The 13012-nt window shown below is 41.5% G+C and overlaps 1 protein-coding gene across 4 annotated transcripts in view; it reads right to left on the bottom strand.

The window, feature by feature from the left end:
* Window positions 1-13012, bottom strand: part of CEP152 (centrosomal protein 152) — a 53351-nt gene that overhangs the window by 20000 nt on the left and 20339 nt on the right. For all 4 annotated transcript variants that reach the window (XM_014606063.3, XM_014606062.3, XM_019477870.2 and 1 more), the window contains 9 exons: window positions 11285-11485; window positions 9020-9167; window positions 4996-5087; window positions 4010-4173; window positions 2359-2560; window positions 1013-1138; window positions 756-886; window positions 420-548; window positions 117-252 (listed from right to left, as the gene is read on the bottom strand). In XM_014606063.3, the coding sequence (XP_014461549.2) occupies window positions 117-252; window positions 420-548; window positions 756-886; window positions 1013-1138; window positions 2359-2560; window positions 4010-4173; window positions 4996-5087; window positions 9020-9167; window positions 11285-11485 (1329 nt within the window). The remainder of the gene's footprint in view (window positions 1-116; window positions 253-419; window positions 549-755; window positions 887-1012; window positions 1139-2358; window positions 2561-4009; window positions 4174-4995; window positions 5088-9019; window positions 9168-11284; window positions 11486-13012) is intronic.

Genomic DNA, 13012 nt, shown 5'->3' with positions numbered 1-13012 from the left:
CCCTGCTGTTAACATATCAGTCAAATTAAAAGTAATTCAATAATACCTTTTTTTCCAACTAGTTTAGATGCACAGCACTCTGAAAAGTGCACTTTCACAGACACTTTCACTTATACCTTCTCTTCCTTGGATTGTTGTTCTTGCTCAAGTTTCCTCCTCAGAGTAGTTTCCAGGGTGTCTTTCTCTCCACAGACTGCTATGTAACATTCTTTCACTGCAATTATCTCCTTGTTCAATACTTCTATGTTAGCCCTTCAAGATAGAAGTTACTCATTTTTAGTTGCTATTCTTTCAACTCATAGGAGCACAGTCAGTTCAAATACTTTGCTTTTTGAAGTTATAAAAACCTTGACTGAGGAGGTAAGCTTAATGGTAGACCCTCAGATTTGAAAGAATGACAAAAGCTAGTGGTGTCTTACTTTAACTGAGAAATGGTCTCTTCATACGCCTGAATAAGTTGTTCTTTCTCTGCAGCATGCCTCTCCAGAAGGTCTTTCCAAAGCTGGGCTTTTGCATCTTCATGATGTTGCTGATAGGTTCTTTCACACCTAGGATAGGTGGTAAAGATATGGGAAAGCAGGGGTGGCAGGGGGAAGGAAGTAGTACACAAGTGACTCCTGGCACCTTGTTTCTGGCAAGGAGTTCAAGGGTAAACATTCCCCTCCGAACCCAAAGGGGATACAAAAAGTTCTGGTATAGTTTCAATATCAAAAACCAGAAGGAGGTGTTAAAATACATACAAATGAAACACTTACCTGTCAATGGCTTCCTGCTTATCCTGATCAAAGTCCTGAATCATTTGTCTCATTTGACTACATAAATCTTGGTTTGCACTTTTCAGTTTTTCCTCATTTGCTTTAAGATTCTGAATTGATGAACTATGATTCTATGCAAATGAAAGAATCAGATCATGAAACAATTTTAACCACTGCTAATTTTAACCAATTTGAATTTCACGTTCTGGAACAGTAACTGGTCAGCTTCATCTTGGGAACTGCAAGTTTAAACTGACCTCAATTTCTTGATGCAAAGCTTCATTCATTTCCCGCAGTCTCCGAATTTCTTCCTTAAGATTATCAGAAGCAGAAGGATTGGACCATAAGATATCAGTATGATTTTCTACATTATTCACTTTAGTCTGTAAAGAAAAAAAAGTCAGGATAAGTGATCAGGCATATATGGACTTATACCTGCTTTAGAAAAATTAAAGTGGGATGCTTTCAAATCTTAGGCAAATAGTTGTTCTTAAACCAAAATGGTAGAAGGCAATGATATGGACTGAATACTTGTAAATTATGATTTTTCTAAAGGCCTTCAGGTTTCACTCAAAAAGTATATGGCTCAATATTCTGGACCTAAATTGAAAAGGCATCACCTAGTGGAGACAGTAGGCCTTTCTAGTGGGATCTTGCAAAACCCACCTCTCCAGGTCACAGTTTTCCAGAGGCGTTATAAAGAGAGAAATTGTCACGTTTGCCCAATTTATAAAAAGCATGCTTTGAAGAACAGCATTCAATATGGAGGGGGCAGGGGACAAAAGTAATATAGGAGAATGAGAAAAGATCAAGTTACAATTAATACTAAATAAAGTCCAGGGAACTGCTAGATGACCTTTAACAGATGCTTGCTGATATCAAATTTTTGAGTGAATTGTGTGTATACACATTACATTAAACCTATGATCTTACATCACATTAAACCTATGATCTCTGAAGGAAAGTGCTGCTTTTTAGCACAAAGATTTGCTTTTATCCAAAACAAAGAGAGAGCATAACCAATTTACTAAAGTATACTAGCCTGTACTAGAATCTCAATAAGAATAAAACATGCCAAAGTTCTGATACATCTTTCAGCTATTTCTCCCACACAAATTATAGAATAGGTAGCAGTGGAACACGACACTTTCCTTGAAGTTAATAGATTCATTTGCTTCTGGGGATTAAACATTAGAAGAAATTACTTATATTCTCATCGGGGGAGGGGGGGAGGAGATGGCTTACAGCAGTGGTCACCAACCAGTTGATCTCAATCAACTGGTCCATCATGGAGCCTCTGACAGTTGATCTCAGCCTGTCAGAGGTGCCATGATCAGGAGCGGCAGGACAGTGGCCAAGCTGAGCCACACCCCCTACTGCCGGGGCCGGGGTGGGTGTGTGGGGTCAGAGCCCAGGCAGTTTGTCTGGGAGGCAGTGGGGAGGCAGGAGCGATCCTGGGGTGTCAAAAAGTGATCTTCACCATAAAAAGGTTGGAGACCACTGGCTTGTAGGTTTGGTTTTAGTTAAAATCTAGTGAAGTTTTGCAAAGTTTTGTGAAATCTTAATAAATTAAAAGGATAATGATGATTTCAAATGAACAAACCTCAGACTCTCTTGCTATTTTTTCTGCTTTCAGCAACTGCTGGAATTTATCTGTTGTTCGCTGACAGTCTTTAAGATCATTTTGTAACTGAGAAATTTGATTTCTCTTCATTTTGTTACTGTTCAATAAACGTTCTAGTTCAGCTTTCAATTCTATGATGAGATCATCTTTAGAAAGTTCCTTATCTCTATTCTGTATTGCCCTGTGGAGAAAACATGATCAGTCCCTGTTTAATACTGGTAAAATAAAAGTGGCATGTTTCACATCTATTTCAGGTTTCATGCTACAGTTAACAAAGTTACATTGCTTAAAAAGGTATAAGAAGCTTACTCTAAACATGTAAAGAATGCTAAAAACTACATTTGCCATGCAACATGACAACAAAGCCAAGTTAAATTCTACATTCAATACAACTGCTATAAAGGTCAGGCAGCTTATGAACTATGAAACTGATTAGAAATCAAGTAGCCGAGATTCTAGGTTTAAAAAGTTACTTCCTAGAACTCCTTCACCTAGACATAATTTGTGCTATTTTGAAATAACTATCAATTTGCTGGTTCCAAACAGTTTTAAGTAGAGAAAGAAGCAAAGCCACAAATATTGAAATGAATCCATGTATATTTCTACAGGCTCTTCATGAAGACCAAGGGTTCCAACAGGCAAAGGAATGGATGCCTATTATTTGCAGTAATATATAATGCTCCAGGTGGAGATCCATCACCCAGATATATTTCTGACCTTTATCCATACTTTACAAGCTGATTTCTGCCTGTAAAAGTAGGTGGCTGAATAGGTAGAAGGCAGCTGGGAGCAGGACCTGCAGCCCCAAGCACTGGGGCAGGAGCTGCCTAGTCCCAACCCCCTGGAGCAGCGCAGCAGGGGCAAAAGGAGAAGCCACTAGAGGCAAAGAGAGCCTACTAGTACCTGGGCAGCTGCAGCCACACCAGGAGCAGTTCCGCCAGAAAGCTGTGCGCGCTGGCCGGGCCAGAGCCTGCAGACATAGGCTGAAACACAGTCTGGGCTAGTTCAGACAGGAGTAGGTCAGGCTTGGCCCAATGTGGAGCACTGTGGGGGCAGCTTGCACCTGCACTGCCCAGGTGAGCTCTGCTTGAATGTGCCCCCTGCCACTCACCCCATGACCTAGTGCACAGGCAGCACACCGCACAATAGACAAAAGTAAGATTTTAATTTTGAGCTATTACACAATCGCCTCTATATGCCATGCAAAAAAAGGGCAAAAATATTTTTTAAATAAACTTAAAAACATGTTATAGCAGATTTTGATTTTTAGTATACAGTTAGGTTTTTTTAATTTATATTTTTTTAAAATTATATCTTCTAAAAGACTTTGTGTGCAGCCTTTGACAGCACACCAAAACTTGTTAAGTGGCCCTCCAGCGTAAAGAATTGCCCACCCCTGCCTTATCTAATTCAGCAGTATTCAGACGTCGGATTTAAGATACTGGTTCAGACCACTGGTCCTACCCTGCCTCCAGTAGCCAAAACCCGATGCCTTGAAAGAAGAAAAAGTCTACTATGTATATTAGAACAATTGGCATAATACGTATTATTTCAAACATTATACATTTTCCTCCTAGACCATCTGAAATAGATGTTTTTTTTCCTTCTCAGAATTATATTTACCCCATACCTGTGAAATCTTGATTTTTTCCAATTGACTTTTTTAATACCCAAGTCCACATAGGACTCATTCATATCTACACGTGGTTCACCACCTGTGTCATTCAAAAATACTCCAAGTTTAGCAGCAGATTCATACAAAACTATTTCTTCCTTTAGTTCTGTTAGCTCTTCCTTAAAACAAACACACATACACAAAAGAACATTATAATGCATATTGTATTATATTAAACAGATATTATACATAATAGGCCCGACAAGAATTGTTTGAGTCAGGTTACTAATACTAAAACAAGCTTATGAAACCAAGTTCTCTATACACTGGACCTGGCTATTTGGAGGACTTCACTTCTTCTAAAGCATGTGATTTGGTTGGTTAGAACCATTTTAACTTACTGAGCCTGTCACAAGTTATAATTGAAACCAGATAATCTTCCTCACACTCTGTGTCTAGTATATTACAGTGTTCTTAGTATTATAGCTTCCCCCCCAAAGGCTAGCTAACTTCCATCTGATTTTCCCTTACTCAATTACCATGATAAGGCATTTCATGGTAGGGGGAATACGTATTCTCTATATTATCAGACATAGCAACTAGAGGATTTAGGGTCTCAAAAAAAGTACACAAATGTATACTTCTAGCTATATATGGCCAAGAACTCCTTACCATTACATCATGGTGGCAATACCAACTCATTAAAATAGGATTCAGGACTATAGTTCTATATATCCAATTAAATTAATAGATTCCCACTCTACCCACACCTCAGAATATAGGACTGAATTTTAAATATTTTTTCCATCAGATAAAAGACAATAATATTTACCCCACTGTAACGCACATATCCCATAACTCTCTCCTTTCAGTAAAGGACTAAAACAGGACATTCCATTTCCATAAAATGTTTTAACTTAAGAGGGTTCCTTCCCAACATGTTCGTCTGTTTAAAAATCAAAAACAACAATGGCAATACATTTTTAATAAAATAAACTAACCTGCAAAGCCTTGTTCATGTTCTTGCTCATCAGCTGGGCAGATTGAGCTTGCTGTAGCTGGAACCGTAACTGACTGGTCTCCTGTACGGAGCCTACAGAAACACAGGAGTTTACATAGCCATCTGAACATCCATTGTGAAGAGTTATGCTGACTTCAGCAGTTACTCTTACTCTATTTACTATGAGCCTGAACACCACTATTTTAAGACATAAGTTGCAAATGTGAAAGAGGGTATTTTTGGCTACAGTTCTTAGATTTAAATACAGCAACTTATTCAGGACTCAGGGGCTGTCATGGCTTCATTTCAGATATATTTTCTTTAATTGGTAGACTTAAAGTTATATGGAAGAAGATGCATCAAATATTTACTTTTCATATAGAAGCAAAAAGGAAATTGTGTAATTATGCCAGGAAACAATCAGGAACACTGCTGCCTTGGAAAAACAGATACATTTTTTTAAAAGAAAGAGTCTAATTATATTTAGTTGCTAGTACTACCCAAGGGCATTTGACAATCATTTTGTGATCTGCAATATCCAGTAGTGTTGTTATGTGGTCAAGTACATTCTATCTGATATTATCTATCATGCTAATAATTACTTGTTTTCTTATACAAAAACCACCTCCTACTCCGACTTAATCCAGGCTTTTTCCAGCCTCTTTGCATTTGAGACTTCTCTCTACTCAGAGATGTGGGGCAGAAAAGTTTCCCAAATGGAAAATTATTCAGAAATGTTTCCAGTGTTTTATTTTTCTGTTGGAAATTCTCCATTTCTAAAAATTCATTGTTTCATAAAATTCATCAGTAACAACGAAAGGATGCCAATGCAATGTTAGGCAAGCTTGCCAGTTTCAAAGTTGTAATTAATGTTTTTCAGGTGATTATCCCTACGATGTGACTGAGAAAGTACATATATGTTTATTGATTTGTAAACAGGAGGGTAAATATACTCGCATAATAATCTAAACCAAAAATCAAGTTATGAATTCACCTAATGGGTAGGGCTATGCGAAGCTTTGGGTGCGGATTTGATTCAGAGGAGATTCAGCGGCTGAATCCCCGAATCCAAATCAAATTGGGAGACCAATAAAAAGGTCCGAATCGATTCGAGCTTTCCAAATGGATTCAGAAAAGATTCGGAGAGCTTCAGGCAGTCCCCACTCACCACTGCAGGAAGCTGCACCCAGACTCCATTCCAGCAAGCAGGGGGCGAGAGGGGCTGGAGCCAAGACACTGGGGTCAGGCGGGGCAGCCATTGGCAGGGCTGGGAAAGCAGGAGGAGGATGAGGGCTTGTCGCAGGGCATCCTTGAAGCACAGGGCAGTGGGGATCGCTCCCCTGCCTGGCAGGAGCCAGCGAGCACAGGATTTTTTTTTTTTTTTTTTTAAAGCTGGAATGCTGGGGCCGGGCAAGGCAGCCATTGATGGGGCTGGGAGAGCAGGCGGGGACTGGGGCTTGTTCGATTCAGCCAAATCAACTCAGGACAGCGATTCAAATCACCGAATCAAATTGCTGTCCCCCAAATCCAAATCTGAAGTGAATACTAGCTGCTTCGTACCAATTGGCTCTGCAGATCAAATCAAAACCAAAGCTAAAATTCTTACTTCATCTCAGACTGCAAGTGAAAGCAAAACCAAAATTAAACTGATTAATTTTTGTTTCGCTTTCAGTTCAAATGCATAGAGCAGTGTCTCATTTCTTTTCTTGAGTTGGGGAAGTTGGAAGTGTTTGCATAAGATCTGTTAGGTTTTTTTTAGTGCTTTTGGTTTGAAGTAGTCATAATAATGCCTAATTAGAACAAAACTAGAGTGTGGCATCATAATAGTGAAGTTCAAGCCACTGAAGGAAGGAAGGAAGTTGGGAATGGGGGATGCTGGATAACAAAATACGCCGGTTAACTGAGCAGCCCCAGCTGCAGCTTCTCCCGCTGCATCCTTCCGCCCCTCCCACAGCATCACCACCTCTCCTGCAGACCCCGTGGGACAGGGAGGTACGCCCCGCACAGTCTGTTATGCCCCTGGGCCGTGGGGGCTCAGCAGCGCAGATTGCTTTGCCCCAGGCTGTGGGGGCTCAGAGAAACTAGAAGTGCCACAGTGGGCACTTCTGGTTTCACTTTTCCCTACAAGCCGGCATGCCAGTTAACAGAGCATGCCGGCTTGTAAGGTGCCGGTTACCAGAGAGTTTACTACAACCAAGTGGTGTAACAACATCATCTGAGAAAGGTCTACTTCAGGAATCCTACGTAAATAAACAAGTTAATATGTTAAACAACACACAGTATAGACTAGCATCTATATTGTTTTAAAAAGTTATAATTTTAAAAGTTGTTAATGCAACTCTGAAATATTATTTATTTAAATTATTTGTATCCCGCTTTTCTGCTTGCACTAAGCCCCCTAAGTAGTTTAGGCTTAACAATAATCGTTTTTATTACGTGACAAGTAAATAGTTAACTATTTCAACCCAGCAGAGCAAGCTTAGTCCTCTGGCCAATGGCAGAGGCCAGACTATACTTCCCTTTGGCTCTGCAGTCCCAGGGCAACTGAGCAGCAAGTTGAGCAGCAGAGTGTTCTCTCTGGCGGGGAATGGGGAAGCAAGCTCCCTGCTGCTTCTCCTTCTGATGGATGAGGCCAGACTAGAATAAGCTAAAATAAAAATCTTTTCCCCCTTTTGTTGCAGGAACTTGGTAGCTCAAGTGAAATAGCAGATTTGCAAAAAATGGAAAATGAAAATGTTGAGCTGCCAGGTCTGGGGGAAAAACAGCAGGATCCTCACTTTCAAGTTCGCTGTCACCAGATATGCAATCCACCATGAGTAGCTGTTCAAGACAACCAAGCTTTTTATCAAGCTTTGTGGATAAAATGTCAGAAGATCAAGAAAAAGCAGATGAGAGATTAGCTCAAGCTATATTTGCAAGTGGTATACCTCTTTCCATAACTCAAAATCAGTACTGGAAGGAACATTACAAACTAATTCGCCCATCATATGAGTTACCATCACGTTACTGCTTATCACAGTCTCTCTTAGATAGAGAGTATGACAGAGTCCAAACAATGGTTATTCAAAAGGATATTGCTGTTTTAGTGATTCGGCCATAGGCAATAATGGGGAAATCACTAAAATGCCTATAAAAACATTGTCATTTCTTGCCTAATTTGGATGAACATTGCAGGGCTGGTAGCCCCTTCTGAGGCCATGAAGCCTGCCAAGTTTCAAAGAGATAGGTGCAGGGGTTTCTGTGAAACTGCACCTCAAACTGTTCAAAGCAAAACTTGTATCCCTTGCCGGCAGCATGCTGGCTGTGCCAGACTCTTCCCAGGGGATGCCGGCCCCCAGAACTACTTGCGGGATGATAGCAGGCTGCCACTGCCGACTGGGGCCAGTGCCAGCACTGGTTTCTTTCCAGCACTTGGCATGGGATGCACACCAAGCAGACTTGAGTGCTGACGCTGGCCCCAGCCAGCAGTGGCAGCCTGCTGTTATCCTGCATGCGGATCCGGAGGTCCGTGTCCTCCAGGAGTGCTGCGGGGCTGTGCCAGACTCCTCTTAGGAGGGTGTAAGCCCCTGGATCTGCACAGAATGACAGCAGACTGCTGTCCCTCCCCCAGAGCACTGGGGTTGGAAGAGACCTCAGGGACAGATCGCAGACACTGGCCAGCTACAGATGTCAATATCAGAGCAGTCCTTCCCCTCCTCTTCCCCCTCCCTCTTCTTAGTTTCTGTTTCCCTGCAAGTCTGGCTCCAAAATTCCGAAACGTTTTTTATGATTTCGTTTTGTTTTGGAGATGTTTCGGAGCCTTCTGTTTAGTTTCAGATTTGGTGTTTTGAGCACCGAAACACCTCCAAAATGAAACAGCTGCCAAAGTTTTGCACACCCCTGTTGGTCAACACATTTGTCACAAATAATCTAGTACGTTCATTTTTTGCATTGCACCCATTTCACCATGAAAACAAATAGTTTCATTCTTCTGGAAAATGCAAGAGTTTTTACAGCAGCAGGTAAGTTGCATATACAAGACTGACCTGTTTGCAGTAAGTTTGCACACTGCTTTTGGCTTTCCTCGAGGCTTCTTGTCAACCGGTTGATTATTTCTGTTTTTTCACATTTGATTTGTTCTAGTGTTTTTTCGAGTTGTTTCACATGCTCCCCTAGCTGACAACAAAGCTCTTTCTAAAAAGAGAGATTTTTTTTCAAGTTACAAACCCATCTTTTCAAAGACAGCTGTTCAATCATCCAGTATAACTTGGTAGCATCACACTTTCCTAAGTTTATTATGGGAAAATGCTATTATTATGGGATGCTGCGGCTAGTAAAGCAACCAAAACGCTGGCTTGCATCCATAGATGGTTCTCAAGCAAATCCCAGGACATCATTCTCCCCCTGTACTCGGCCTTAGTGAGGCCGCAGCTGGAGTACTGCGTCCAGTTTTGGGCTCCACAATTCAAAAAGGATGTGGAGAAGCTTGAGAGAGTCCAGAGAAGAGCCACGCGCATGATCAGAGGTCAGGGAAGCAGACCCTACGATGACAGGCTGAGAGCCCTGGGGCTCTTTAGCCTGCAAAAGCGCAGGCTCTGGGGTGATCTGATGGCCACCTACAAGTTTATCAGGGGTGAACACCAGTATCTAGGGGAACCTTTGTTCACCAGAGCGCCCCAAGGGATGACGAGGAGGAATGGTCACAAACTACTACAAGATCGTTTCAGGCTGGACATAAGGAAGAATTTCTTTACTGTCCGAGCCCCCAAGGTCTGGAACAGCCTGCCACCGGAGGTTGTTCAAGCGCCTTCATTGAACACCTTCAAGATGAAACTGGATGCTTATCTTGCTGGGATCCTATGACCCCAGCTGACGTCCTGCCCTTTGGGCGGGGGGCTGGACTCGATCTTCCGAGGTCCCTTCCAGCCCTAATGCCTATGAAACCTATGAAAAGCGTGCATTTTAAATACATACTGGTGAAAGGCTGACAAGATCCTTCAGAAAGGTATCATTTGATTCAGTAAGCCTGAAACATCAACCCCAACTGAAAAGCTCTTTCACAGTATGTATGTACAGGTATGTCTTACCAGAAAAAAAGCATTTTTACATGTGGGTGGCAGGTATGATGCAAGTCTTAGTGCTGACAAGGCACTGAAGGACTTAACAGCATGTAGCAGCTAAAACGTTCCCTCTGATGGAGCGTACCACCTTCCCCCTGCCTGCTACTCATGAGGTGAAAGGTGTAGTGCCTCATGTCTGCCATAAATTTTTGTATCTTGGCCATACAGTTTTCTCCCCCCCTACCTATTTTCAGTGAAGGCAAAGCCAGAGCAATGAGAACGCTTGCAACTATGTTAGAGCGATCTGGTTCATAATCATTAACCAGCTAGTGCTCCAAATACCTTAGTGAAATGCCTCTTTTTTGTAAAAATGCTTTTTTTTTTTTTTTAAGTTTACAGATAAGAAACACTTCAAGGAATTAAACAAGGAAAATTACTGGCTCTCAATTTGTGGAGTGGTCAGACCACAGTTTACTTTGAAAATTCCTGATGGCACGTAACTAAGACAATGCCTTAGGAGCGTTGTACAAAACACAATGGACTACAACATGAACCTAGCAAATGTTATATCAATTGGAATAAATCACAGAAATCTAGTTACTTGAAAGACTTGTTAACTCCATCTATAAACTTACCAGTGGGAACTAAAGGGGATTGGGTGAGACCCTGTTCCCCCAAGCACTTCCTGAAGTAACAAGGAACAACGACCAAAAGTTGATTGAGAGTAGATTCAGGCTAGGCACCAGGAGGCACTACTTTATAGTCAGGGCAGCCAGGATCTGGAACCAGCTTTCAAGGGAAGTGGTGCTAGCTTCTACCTTAGGAGTCTTTAAAAGGAGGCTTGATAACTACCTAGCTGGGGTCATTTGAGCTTAACCTTAGTAGGGGTCATAAGAGCCCTGTATTCATTCCTGCCTAGGGCAGGGGGTTGGACTAGATGATCTGCTCAGGTCCCCTCTCACCATACTTCTATTAACGTATTGTTGTAAGAAGTATGCGCACATAGTGTGGTGTTCCAGCTACATCATACTAGAGCATTCCCAAAGCCACTGGTTTGGGAGGTTTATCACCATGCAGTGTTTGTTTTACATGGGATGTGTGTGCATGCTTCGCTTTCTATGGTGTCAACAATTGGAAGACAAAATTGGGATTCAAGGCAATTTTAGGAAGGACTGGATATAGAAGACAGTGGATCTAGTACAGATTTCTGTATTGGTAAAATATTCAGTGTCCTAAAAAATCCATCCTAACCTGCTCTCGTAGCGTAGAATTTGTAGTGTCAAGTTGCTGTTCCAAGGATAATACTTGCTCTTCGTACTTCTGCTTGAGTGCTGCTACAATGGTCTCATGTTGCTCTCTGGCTCGCTGAAGAGAGTCTGAATGCTGAAGTTCTAACAGCTGCTGCTGCATGCTTTCCATGGCTACTTCTGCTACTTTGGATTGCTTGAGTATCTGTAGAAACCCATTACACAGTACTTGAACACAGCTTCAAGATACCAAGTACATTAAAAAACTATAAAAGTGACTTTGGTTAAGAAGAAGCCAAAATTAACATGCATTTTAAAACAATTACTCCCCTGTTAACTATGTGGGACCTGGTATTCTAACAAAACACAATCTACAGAAACTCTGCATTATGGAAACAAAGAAATCAATGCTAAAACCTAAGTGCCATTTAGTTAGGAGGAAATAGTAGTTGGTGTCCTGGGACCTTGATCTCTGCCAGCAGAACTCCTATGGAGCCTGGACATATCTTTAAAGTATCTTCCACCCGTAGAACCTCTAAGGGAAGCTACAAACACTGACTACTGTCTTGTTCCCAAATACTTCATAAGATCCATCTCTTTTTGAGAGTCTGCCCATTTCCTCTTCCTCCCCAACCAACTAAGGTGGGCAAGAGTCTGCACCCAAGACAGCAATTACAAGAACCCACAGTCAAAGTAAAAATAAGAGACTGGTCTCAAGTCAGTTCTAAATGCATCCTCTTCCAAAAAAGATTGACTTTGCTGAAAGTTCTACTTGCATGTCTACACCTAAAGAGCTGCTGCAAACTGCATTTGCAAATTGGAAGCATACATTGTACTTAAAAGAACAAAAAAATCACAGAATCCTTCCTTAGCAAAATGGAGTTAGGAATTTTATGAAGAAATCTAAAAATCCTACAAAATCATGCATGTTTATTCTGTTATTTCAGAAGTGACCAAAGCATGTTTCCAGACAGGCAAGATGTAATTCTGTCCCCACACACCTTAAATCAACCACCACTCTTTTGCAAAACAAGCTCCCACTGACTTAATTAAGTCAAGTGATAGCATCCAAGTCACAATCACTCTGCTCCTTGCATCAAGCAGAGCAGCACAAATAGATGACTATGCATTTCATAAGGCCACACCAGTGGAGCCAGGCAGGAGGTGCTCAAAACCCTGTCACAAGACACACCTTGCAAGGTGACATTGTGAATTATGCTGTGCCAACAAGGGGACATGATATGGAAATGCTGTGCCTTGTTTTTTTCCTAGATGCAACAAGGCAGGGGAATTGCACATATCCATGAAAGCAATCCAAGGCACTGTTCTGGGACTTAACAGCACCAGCATTCTGGGTGCTGAAGTTACAAGTTACCCTATTTCCATCTCTTTACCAGGCTCAGCACTGATAGCTATGCATTAGGTTTGCACAAATCTAGCCACTGGATTAGTAACTACTTAAAAAAAGAAAGATCCCCGGACTTCCTAAAGCCTTCCATTTGCCACTTTTGCCTGTGACAAGTAGCCAACTTCACAAGCTCTGTTTATGCTACATCAGGTAGCAGATGTCACATGCTTCTTAACACTGTTAAAAACAGTCACCACTCTTCAACAAGGTTTCTTTAATGTCCAAAATCACAGCAACTTCCATCCTACCTCAAAAGGGAGGATGGAAGAAAAGCTGAAGGATGTGCATGTTTGCCAGACAGCACAAACATTCAGAATTTCCAAT

Source organism: Alligator mississippiensis, chromosome 11 (genome assembly GCF_030867095.1).
Source record: "Alligator mississippiensis isolate rAllMis1 chromosome 11, rAllMis1, whole genome shotgun sequence".
Classification (NCBI taxonomy): Eukaryota; Metazoa; Chordata; order Crocodylia; family Alligatoridae; genus Alligator; species Alligator mississippiensis.
Note: the sequence above shows the minus strand (reverse complement) of the source record. Positions and strands in the feature narration are given on the sequence as shown.